Source organism: Stegastes partitus, unplaced genomic scaffold (genome assembly GCF_000690725.1).
Source record: "Stegastes partitus isolate 25-593 unplaced genomic scaffold, Stegastes_partitus-1.0.2 Scaffold1131, whole genome shotgun sequence".
In the NCBI taxonomy this organism is placed as follows: domain Eukaryota; kingdom Metazoa; phylum Chordata; class Actinopteri; family Pomacentridae; genus Stegastes; species Stegastes partitus.
The window spans coordinates 11,308-21,671 of record NW_007578862.1 but is presented as its reverse complement, the minus strand read 5'-3'; the positions used below and the strand labels follow the sequence as shown (position 1 = coordinate 21,671).

At 40.5% G+C, this 10,364-nt stretch overlaps 1 protein-coding gene across 2 annotated transcripts; it reads left to right on the top strand.

Annotated features, from left to right (window-relative positions):
* Positions 1–4,231: 4,231 nt before the first annotated feature.
* Positions 4,232–10,126, top strand: LOC103368195 (transmembrane protein 53-like). 2 transcript variants are annotated; one of them, XM_008296476.1, is made up of 4 exons: positions 4,232–4,356; positions 4,757–5,041; positions 7,412–7,658; positions 7,782–10,126. In XM_008296476.1, exons 2-4 carry the CDS (start codon positions 4,805–4,807, stop codon positions 8,141–8,143), a joined length of 846 nt encoding a protein of 281 aa, XP_008294698.1. In that variant the 5' UTR covers positions 4,232–4,356; positions 4,757–4,804; the 3' UTR covers positions 8,144–10,126. The 2 variants fall into 2 exon arrangements, with proteins under 2 accessions (XP_008294698.1, XP_008294697.1); XM_008296475.1 differs by having other exon boundaries at positions 4,349–4,426.
* The last annotated feature ends 238 nt before the right edge of the window (positions 10,127–10,364 follow it).

Genomic DNA, 10,364 nt, shown 5'->3' with positions numbered 1-10,364 from the left:
GGTGAGGCTCTGAAAACTCGACCACAAAGTCATTTGGGGTTGCTGTCCAGTTACATGCTTGACAGGTATGAAATGCTACGTGTCCGAGGATCTCATTCTTAACACACCTAGAAAAAACGGAGAGATAAATCATAAGCAAGACATTGTGAAAACACTCTCCAAATACAGTGCATTGTAAGGGTTCCTGAAATAAATGTGTTGAAATGCTGCATACGGGGTGAGAACTAAAATGCAAATATTGCACGTGGAAAGAATTCTAATGAGATATATGAAAACAGTCACCCCTCCATTGTTTTTTTTTTTATATATAATCTTGTGACATGCACACACAAACATTACGCTGCACAGATCCATTCATAATATCATCACAGAAAGAAATATTCAACACACAACTGCTCCGTTTGTTGCAGCCGTTCTCATCTGTGCTTTCTTACCTCATCAGTAGCCCACGCTGCTGCAGCCTCTTTAAACATATATGCCGCTCTGTGTTGCTGCATGTCTGCAGTCTCTGTCTGCATCGCACTCTGTGTCCTTTCATACTCACTGTGCTGTGCCCCTCTTCTCTCCATCAGGCAGCCGACACATGGGACAGACCCCACCTCCTCTGGACAACCCCCGCTATCCCACATGCTGCCACCACTGCACTGGTCTGACAGCCAGACTGTTTGCAGGCTGAGATTCTCCTGCATCCTCCCGAGTATACCATCTCTTTATAGTTACGTAGGAGCCTCACAGCGGAGAAGAGAAGAGAAGAGAAGAGAAGAGAAGAGAAGAGAAGAGAAGAGAAGAGAAGAGAAGAGAAGAGAAGAGAAGAGAAGAGAAGAGAAGAGANAAGAGAAGAGAAGAGAAGAGAAGAGAAGAGAAGAGAAGAGAAGAGAAGAGAAGAGAAGAGAAGAGAAGAGAAGAGAAGAGAAGAGAAGAGAAGAGAAGAAAGGGAGAAGAGACATAAATATGTCATTGCTGGAATGCAGCACTATAGTCTGAGCTAACCTGTGCTACAGATCAATACATGCAATCCAGAGTGATTTAGTTTTCTATTTGGTTAAAGTAACCATGACACAAACTGCTGATTTTTAACATTTCAAGTGCAGAAGTTGAAACTGAATGTTTTCTTTAAACTGCGTACATCCATAATGCATGATAGCGGTTGTTTTTTTATGCACCATCCATCTCTGAACATAAGCTTTTCTAATGAATAATTGCTGCCACTTGTGATCTTGTTGTCATGTTAATTATTGTGATTGGAGACTTTGATTGCATCATGTGATTTGTTTTTTTTAAAATTTCCCTCCTTTAAATGTTATCTGACTTCTTCACGTGTGCTGTTTTTACCCAGTGGGGGAAAATCCAGCAACCTCGTGGCCTAATTCAATACCCACGGGTGGTTCCAAAATAGACACTGATCCACATACCTTCGGATGCATTAGGAGACAGTGAATTTAAAACACAGACAGACCTCTTTGTTTGCTTGGTGTAGGCATCTCAAACGCTGATTTAGAAACTCCTCACTGACCGTTATTGCTGTATGAACCCGAACAAATCTGCCGCGGCTAATGCTGGCCGTGACTGTAAACACAACAGATTATAATTAAGAGAACAGTTTACCAACTCCTACCACTAAATTTCAGCTTGCCTCTGCACAGACGTGTGCTTGCACACCAAAAAAAAACACCTTTGCTCACAGCAATTTGATTTACATGCTCAGAAGTACAGCCTGAAAGACAGTGACGACTGCTGCAGATCATTTAGACAGTCAGTCAGTGGAGATAGGAACTTCCCCAGGGGTGTGATTAACCCGGTGTCTGATGAGGACACAGGAAAGCATCAACCCAGCCGTGACTAAAGGGACCAGAGAGGAACAATGACAGGGCAAACATATGAGCTCAGTCGGGGACATGGCCAAATTATTGCCGCCTCACACTTGCTTTCTGAATTCATTGAGCAACTGGTTTCTGTTTGGACAAATCATCCTCTGACAAGACAAAGTCAGCAGGGACTGGGGTCCAGCTGGGAATGAGGACAGCCAGGACAAGACAGAGAAACAAAGCTGCACAAGCAAAGAGGAGGATTAAAGAAAGTAAAGGCCCTAGTTAGGATGAAGGGTGTAGATAAGATATTGTTTTATGTTGTACATTGACTCCTGTTAAGCATATCCATGCAAGCATGACCTTTGCCCTTCAATTCCTGTCCCGGTTATTATCACAACATACAATGTCAAAGTGGCCTGGGTAAATGAATTCATAGATTACAAATGCATAAAAAAAACTCTGATGATTCAGATGTGACTGATTAGATAATGTAAATGCACACTTAGACACAAAAACAATCACAAATACATCTTTTCAGGTAGATACTTGGGAAATAAAGCTAACACATATCAAGGGCAGCCATCAAACATGTCTTTTCAAGAAATACATATCATACATGAATATCAATCACTAAACTATTATAGCCCTTTATAATTTTTTGAATTTTTTGTCTATTTGGGAAGTCAAGCAAGTAATTGTGGTCACTTTATCCATCACTTCACTTTAGATAAATAAGATTTTCAACAGCTGCCAAGTCAAACCGACTTATGTGTTGACAGGATTAGGATTAATATATAAGATTGTGGTCAGACCGGTCAGGACAGGTTTTCTTTAAGCTTGATGAGCAGTTCAATTCACCCAAAAATCACTGGAATGAAAGAGAATCCAGCTACCTTTAAATTACTGGGGTGTTTTACCAAGACATAATGAAGATCACTGACACAAAAGTCTTGTATAGTTAAACATATTTTTTCAATAATAAAATGGATTCTGATTCTAAACGCCTGTTAAGAAAAGGTGAGGAGTGAAACAAAACGTTTTGATGAGAAAACTGAGCAAAAAGCAAAAGAACGAGAAGTAACTGTAAAAGGCTGAGGATGTGAGATAGCAGTAATATTCTGATTCCGGCTTCAAATGTAATTATGTATCCACCAGATCAGCAAACATTACTGACAAACTGGCATCACAGTCCTTTAGAAAAACAGAAATGAAGACCATGGTTAAGCTTAAGTTAAAAGCGTTTTGTTTTACCATTATGTTGGTCTCACTGTTGCCATAACCTGATTTTAAATGCGTTCTACATTTACCTGCCTCCCCCCCGCTGAGTTATCTTGATTTAAGATTCAAGATTAACTTTATTGTCTCAGGCGTGGGAAATTTGTCTCGGCCTATACACCCATGCTGCAGCCAACACAAGCAGACACAAACAGGGAAAATCTAAAGCTGAGGTTATAATGTTTAAAGAACAAATGCTACGATAGCTTGTACGACTTTGATTCTTCGATCAAATCTCTGAACACAGCAAATGTGTTTGGCCATTTCAGCTGAAATATTGCCGTGCATTTCTCTACTTTATCATTCTATATTTTACTCTTATAAAAATACAAAAGACACATAATGTTTCACCTTTTTTTTTTTTTTATTGTGGCTCACTCAGATTTCATTGATAGAAAGTTGCCAAAAGCAGTGGGAGGAAGAGAGAACAGGAATGTGATTGAACAAGTTAGAAAAAAAGTTGATATGATGAATTTTTTTTTGGAGGGAAGCCAGAAAGATGAAAAAATACTATGCAAGCTAAGTTTTGTTCAACTGTACTTTGTTTAAAATAGGACAACATAGTGCAGAAGAGTGTGCATTTTGTTGAGCTGAGAAGAAACCTTTGATTGGATTAGATAGACTTTACTGCCTGGAATATGATGCTGAGAGAAGGAAGCTGATAATGAACTTTAAATATACTCTATGATATTTTACAAAGCAGTTCAAAGCAGTAGTATTTTCTGTTTTATGCATATTTTAGGAGAGTAAACTTTATAGAGAGATTATGATTCTATTTCCTAATTATTTTCTGTCATTTTTTCTTTTTTATGTATTCATAAAATGCATAATTAGATTTCCAATTGGTAACAGTTCTGCATTATAACATTGTTTACCAACAGACGAAGAATTGGCGCTCGATTGGATCAGCGACACTGCCTGACCAAGCGCGTCCAAATCTCAACAACCAATCACGTTACGTCTCCTAACCTCACCCACCAATCACAGCAGAGTGCCCCGCCCTCTGTGTTCTTTCGGCTGATTGCCCTCCAGCATCCTTCAAAAGAAGAAGTTCGCCTGACATGTGGCGCAAAGCCAAGAAGAAAATCACTAGAGGAAGACAACGAAGAAGGAGAAACAAGGCAAAAGAGGAGAGGCCTATTTGTCACGTTAGCGTTGTTCTCAGATAGGTGCCCAGTTAGCTAGCTGTTAGCTCTGCACTGCTGGCAATTGATGTTTCTGTGAAAAGTTCTTCCTATTTGTTGGAGCATCACCGGAAACAGACTGAAAGCAGGTCAGCAAGTCAACCAGCACACAGACTGAAGTTTACTGTCAAGACTTCGCTTATGTTCCACTTATTTGAGGTTATTTGCTTGTGTGTTATCTCTGACAGCGCTTTGCATAACTGTAAACAAACATGCTACCATATCATGTTAACTGTAGCGTGGGTTAACGTGAGGTTTTGAACACAAAAGCTAACATATGAGTCCTTTGTTAACGCTACTTGTAGTTTACTGCTAACTAGCGTTAGCTGCTACAGCTAACGAGGATTTAGCGTTACTTTAATTCAACATAATGCTAACTGTAGACAACAAAACGCAGCGTTATACAACACCACAGGGTGTTATGTCAGCAGCCTGGGTGATTGGTTTTAATATTTCGTTAATGTCTTCCTCGGTTTCTCTTTTCTTCAGGCACACTTGAGCTGTCGTCTGGTCCACAGAAGCCTGACAGCAGCTGCTATGTTGGCCAGGACAGCCCTGAGCAGAGGCGTTACCACCTACCGCCTCGCCAAAAATGTCACCTTGTACATGAGTGAGTTCACTTCTCCAGCCACAGGGTGTCATAAGCAGAGCTCTGAGGATCATAAACCCCTGATGCTGATGTTGCCCTGGTTGGGTTCACGTCCTCAATCTGTGGCCAAGTATTGTGAAATCTACTTTCGCACCGGCTTCGACGTGCTGGTGGTGGAGAGTGAGGTAAGACCTGACTGCACTGTTTGAATGGAGAATGTGGGCATTGCGCTTGTTTGAGTATTAGTCTGTATCTATATTCTTTAGGTGTTGATTGCAAAAAGGAAATATCTTTTAGGGACAAAGATTTTTGGTTTTTTTTGTTTTTTTTTCAAAATATCCAATAGGACTGACTTTTTTCATTTTGTTGATGATCAGTGAACTTTGTCTGAACTATTACAAAACAGACAACCGGTTTACCAAATAAAGTTGATGTTGACAATACATACCACAACCACACAAAACTGTAACAGCATATTAAATATTCAAGTTAAGCTAAATTTATTATGACGCTTTCATCCTGAATTTATTAATATTTCTACAATGTGTTGCTTTGATTCATAATGAAATATTAACAGCAAAGCTACTCTTTTACTGAGTTAGTCGGTGGTATCTGGTGTTCCACATCATGGGCTTTAGGTAAAAGGCTGCACCTGGGTTTGGTCTTTATGGAGTTATGGAAGATTGGAGTGACCAGGTTAAAGGTTGCTGAAGGAGAGTCATCGCACTGTTTAGAGCAGGGGTGTCAAACTGCGGTCCTCGAGGGCCGCAATCCTGCATGTTTTAGATGTTTCCCTCTTCCAACACACCTGATTCAAATGATCAGCTCATCATCAAGCTCTGCAGAAGCCTGATAACGATCCTGATCATTTGAATCAGGTGTGTTGGAAGAAGGAAACATCTAAAACATTCAGGATTGCGGCCCTCGAGGACCGGATGTCGACACCCCTGGTCTAGAGAATGGGACTCCTCTTAGACTGTTCTTAGTTATACATAAACAACTCCCCTGTAGAAGCCAGTGGTTAAGGTCGGTCTGGAGGGTGATTGTTTTTGGCTTTGAATCCTCTCACAGGCGTCTGAGATATTGTACTTGTTTAAATAAACTTTTTCATAACTCAAGACGGTATCTGAGGAGAATTTCTCCTTCATCTTCACATCATCGCTACTTAAGAAACAACAACTCTTTAGCCATAGCTGTGTTTATAGATATAGGAAACTACTGTTTGCATTGTAGGCATGTATCATTTGTTGTGTTGACATTTATTATTTTTGGAGCATAAAATACAGTAGAACAGATGTGCATCATTCATGTAGAAATTTGTGTTTATCTTAACTAAGCAATAAATAAATAGCCCAACATACCACTTCAGACATCTAAACTCACAAAAGCCTGTACTTATGTCATAAAGATAAAGAATTACACACCTGGAGATGTAGGAGTTAAGCAAGAGCATAGAATTTCAAGCACCTCATAAAGTTCATAGGCTACGGTCACCTGAAACGTTTTATGTACACACAACAGCACAGGAGACACATGCCGGTCAGTGGCACAAATGTTGCTTTGACCGAATATTTATGGTAGAGGTTAAAGGGCATCTAATGAACACAACAGAATGGCTGCTGGCAGTTCTGTGTTTGTGTAGGAAAGGAGCCAGTACACTCTGTAAAGTCTCATGGCTATGCAATAATATTTCCTGCTGTTGTACCAGTGATGGTACCAAAAGAAAAAAAAAAGTGTGGCAATGCAGCAAAAAAGGCAGGGGACGAAGAATGACACCACATTCGGGTCATTCCACCTCAAATAACCCAGAGCCTTCTGCTCGACTCTGTTTGTCATAAACTACCTCTGAAATTTTAGCTGGATACTTTGCATCAAATGCTTTCTGAGATTTAAAAAAAAAAATTCTAACCCATTGGCTGCACGGTGGCTCGGTGGTTAGCACCATTGCCTCGCAGCTAGAAGGTCGCTGGTTCGTGTCCCGGTGAGGACACCCGGGATCTTTCTGTGTGGAGTTTGCATGTTCTCCCCGTGCAGCGTGGGTTCTCTCCGGGTTCTCAGGCTTCCTCCCACAAGGTCCAAAAACATGTTGAGGTTAATTGGTGATTCTAAATTGTCCGTAGGTGTGAATGTGAGTGTGCTTGGTTGTCTGTCTCTAAGTGTAGCCCTGTGATAGACTGGTGACCTGTCCAGGTGAACCTGCCTTCACCCTGATTCAGCTGGGATAGGCTCCAGCCCCCCATGACCCTAGTGAGGAGATTGAAATGCAGTTTGAGGGCTAATAGGAGCAGCAAAGAGGAGTCCCAGAAGAGCTACTCTATAGATTTCCCTACAGGTAGAAGTGTAAAGTTAGAAATAGCCCTCAGCTTCAACCAGCATGTCCATGTAGAGTGGCTGCAGGGGTGCTCACATCCACTAGTTACGTGCCGTGATATCTCAGTGTTTTAGAGGGAATAACCAGTCACTAATGCCAGTGTTTCCCTAAACCTTTGACTTTGTAGTAAAAGCCTAATGATCAAATGAGAGGTGTTTCAGCTCTCTGTTTGTTTTTACAAAAGGTTAAAGAGTTCCTGTGGCCTCGCTGGAGTCTGGATCGTGGAAAGAACCTGCTGGAGCTGCTGCAGAGTGATCGCTTTGTGTCCCGCCCTCTAGTTGTCCATGCCTTCTCTATCGGTGGCTTCACGTTTGCTCAGATGCTGGTACATATATCCCGGGACACACAAAAATATCAGCCGCTCGCAGAGAGGATCAAGGGCCAAGTCTATGACAGCTTGGTGGTAGGAAGTCTGGAGACAATGGCCACAGGTCAGTCAGTATGAACATGCGTTACCACATACATTCATTTTGTTAGTGTCCACGATGCATCATCTCATTGTTTACATCAAAGCTACTGTATTTACTCATTTAATGATTCTCCTCTCTGCTCAGGTCTCGCTAAGACTGTATTTCCTCGTTGGGATAGACTGGTGAAAAAAATAAGCCTGTTATACTTTGACATTTTCAAAAAGCAAACGGTGGACTACTTCAACGTCGGCATCGATGCTTTTTGGAACTCTCCCATCACTGCTCCTGCACTGTTCTTCTTTTGCGAAAACGACGTGATGAGCGACGCAAGAACTTTGGAGGAATTGATCGATTACTGGCGGAAGCGTGGAATAGACGTGACGGCAAAGAAGTGGGAAGATTCAACACATGCAGGTCACCTAAAGAGACACCCACAGGAGTATCTGACATCCGTGGACGTGTTCCTTCAATCACTCCGCATTGGCCCACTGAAGGCAAAAATGTAAAACCGTTTCATTCCAGCCTAACTGGACTTTGCCTGTTTTCTGTGCTTTGACTCCAAATGTTTGTTGGCGTATGATGTGTTACTAGACTAACAATATGGTCCGCTTGCAGTTGTTTTCAGTTGTATTTCCAGTTCAAGGCTTCAGTATGGCCACTTCGGATAACTTTAATATAATATGATAAACTGCACATACAAAGAGTCCTTTTGTCTCACAGATTCTTTAAGTGAAATATCCAGAACTTGAAATGGAGACAATCACGTGTTTATTTATGTACTGTATAGCAACAGTGGCTTTAACCTTCGTGGTTAATGATGTTTAATCTCAGGATGTAAAGTTAATGTCTGTTTGGAGTTAGCTGCATATCGAAATTGCACATTTACATTTGTCACAACTGTGATGTCATTCCATTGGACACTACATAGGTCATAGGATTTTTTTTCAGAATGCAACGTCTCATATTTACAAAGATCATTGATTCTTTTAATGGTCTGTTAACTTCAAGAAAAATATGTCTGGATTCTGCCATGTTGGAGCTCGTGAACAATGCTAAAGAAACACGTTATAACCCTATTTATTTTATTTATCTTCCTACTAGGGGGTGAGCAATATGTTTGGTTTTTTTTTTCAGGGCTGACTCTAATACAGATAATTAATGATCAAGGAGACGGATCCCTGATATTTGGAAGTGATGCACATATGCAGTAAAAGTGAAGTCCTAGAATATCACAAACTCCAACATAAAACGTTGAAACGTTCATAATTTATTGCAACAGTTTTTGGGTGCTAGTTTTGCTTGACACTAACTTGTGGTGTCAGTAAATGAAGTGTATGTTTTTCAGATAGAAGGTTTATTGCTATTAAAGCTGGGGTAGGCAGTTTTTATTGGCTTCTGTAAATATGTTCAAATCAACAGTGCCTTTGTAATGGAAGTTTTCTATGCCTGTACATTGCTCTAGCTAAAGACCGTTCACCTGTTTGCCTTAATGACCTCGCTGCTCATGCACTTCTTGAAAGAACAGAGAGGAAGAACTTTCTTGTAAATCCGAATGCACGTCTCATAAAGTAGACGCACACTATGTCTCACTATGTCTTGAAGGTTTTTTTTTTTTTGTCTTAACCGCAATTGCATCGGCACACCTACAGTTAAGAGCTTGTTTAGCTGCAGGGAAGATGACCTAATCTGCCCGGCAACTGTTCGTTTTGCACATCAGGAAGACCGCACCTTCACTGAATAAAAGTAACTCAGTTGTGCTCTCCTGCAGACTGCTTTGCACTTTGTATGACCTGTGCCTTTGAAGATTCAAATAAAATAGAACAAAGACAACTCAGACTTCTGGATTTTATTTAATGATAGTAAAATTTCCACAACACCTTCACAAAACACCAAAGCTGCAAGGAACTGGCAGGACTTGAAAACTGTTCAAATTTCGTAGTTATTGTTGTTTTAATCATTTACAAATAAAAGGTTTATTGAAGGTGGTGGTTGACCATCTAATGGTACCTATTACATAATATAATGACGCACTGTGTCAACACATAAATGTTTCTCATGTGTGACAGAAACTGACAACAGTTTATGTGAAAATGTTTTCCTTTCATGCAGTTTGAAAATGAATATGAAGATGCCTTATTTGAAGTGTGATTTTGTTTTTTGTTTTTCCAGACTCACTTATTAAAATTTCAGATGTATTTAAAAGGAATCATCGTCTGTTTTGTACGAAAGTGCTAAAGCCTAAATGGGAAACACTAAAGCCTATTGAAAAAATGCTGCAGCTGCAGTGCCTTAAATGACGCTGCACTAAGCAAGAAATAATGCTGACTTTCTGATTGGTGTCGAAGACAATGGGCTTGGGTTTTTTTGGGGGAAAGAGGGGAGTTGGCAAACGTATATAAGGTCATGTATTGTTGGCTAGCCAAATCTCGAGATTTTGCTCATGTTTGTTCATGCAGCCTCTGTATCGAATAAACATTATTCACATCAGACCCTGAAGACTGAAGATTTTTTCCTTCTCGTATCTTTTTTTTTTTTTGAGGACCAGAAGTATGATTATATTGTTATATGTTTTGACGAAGCTGCCTGATCATCGCTGGCCTGTACAAGGCAGACCGAGTCACGAAATTAGCATGCTGATCTCGCAGGTTAAAAAGAGTTGCCTTCATCACACTAAAAACTCCGACTTAAGGCTTAACATACTTCGCTATCCCACTAATCTTGCTGTGT

Excerpts from the sequence above, each read along its gene's own strand:
- LOC103368195 (XM_008296475.1), top strand. Across the intron at positions 5,042-7,411 it reads TGCTGGTGGTGGAGAGTGAG|GTTAAAGAGTTCCTGTGGCC; the intron begins GTAAGACCTGAC and ends TTTTTACAAAAG. Across the intron at positions 7,659-7,781 it reads TCTGGAGACAATGGCCACAG|GTCTCGCTAAGACTGTATTT; the intron begins GTCAGTCAGTAT and ends CTCTCTGCTCAG.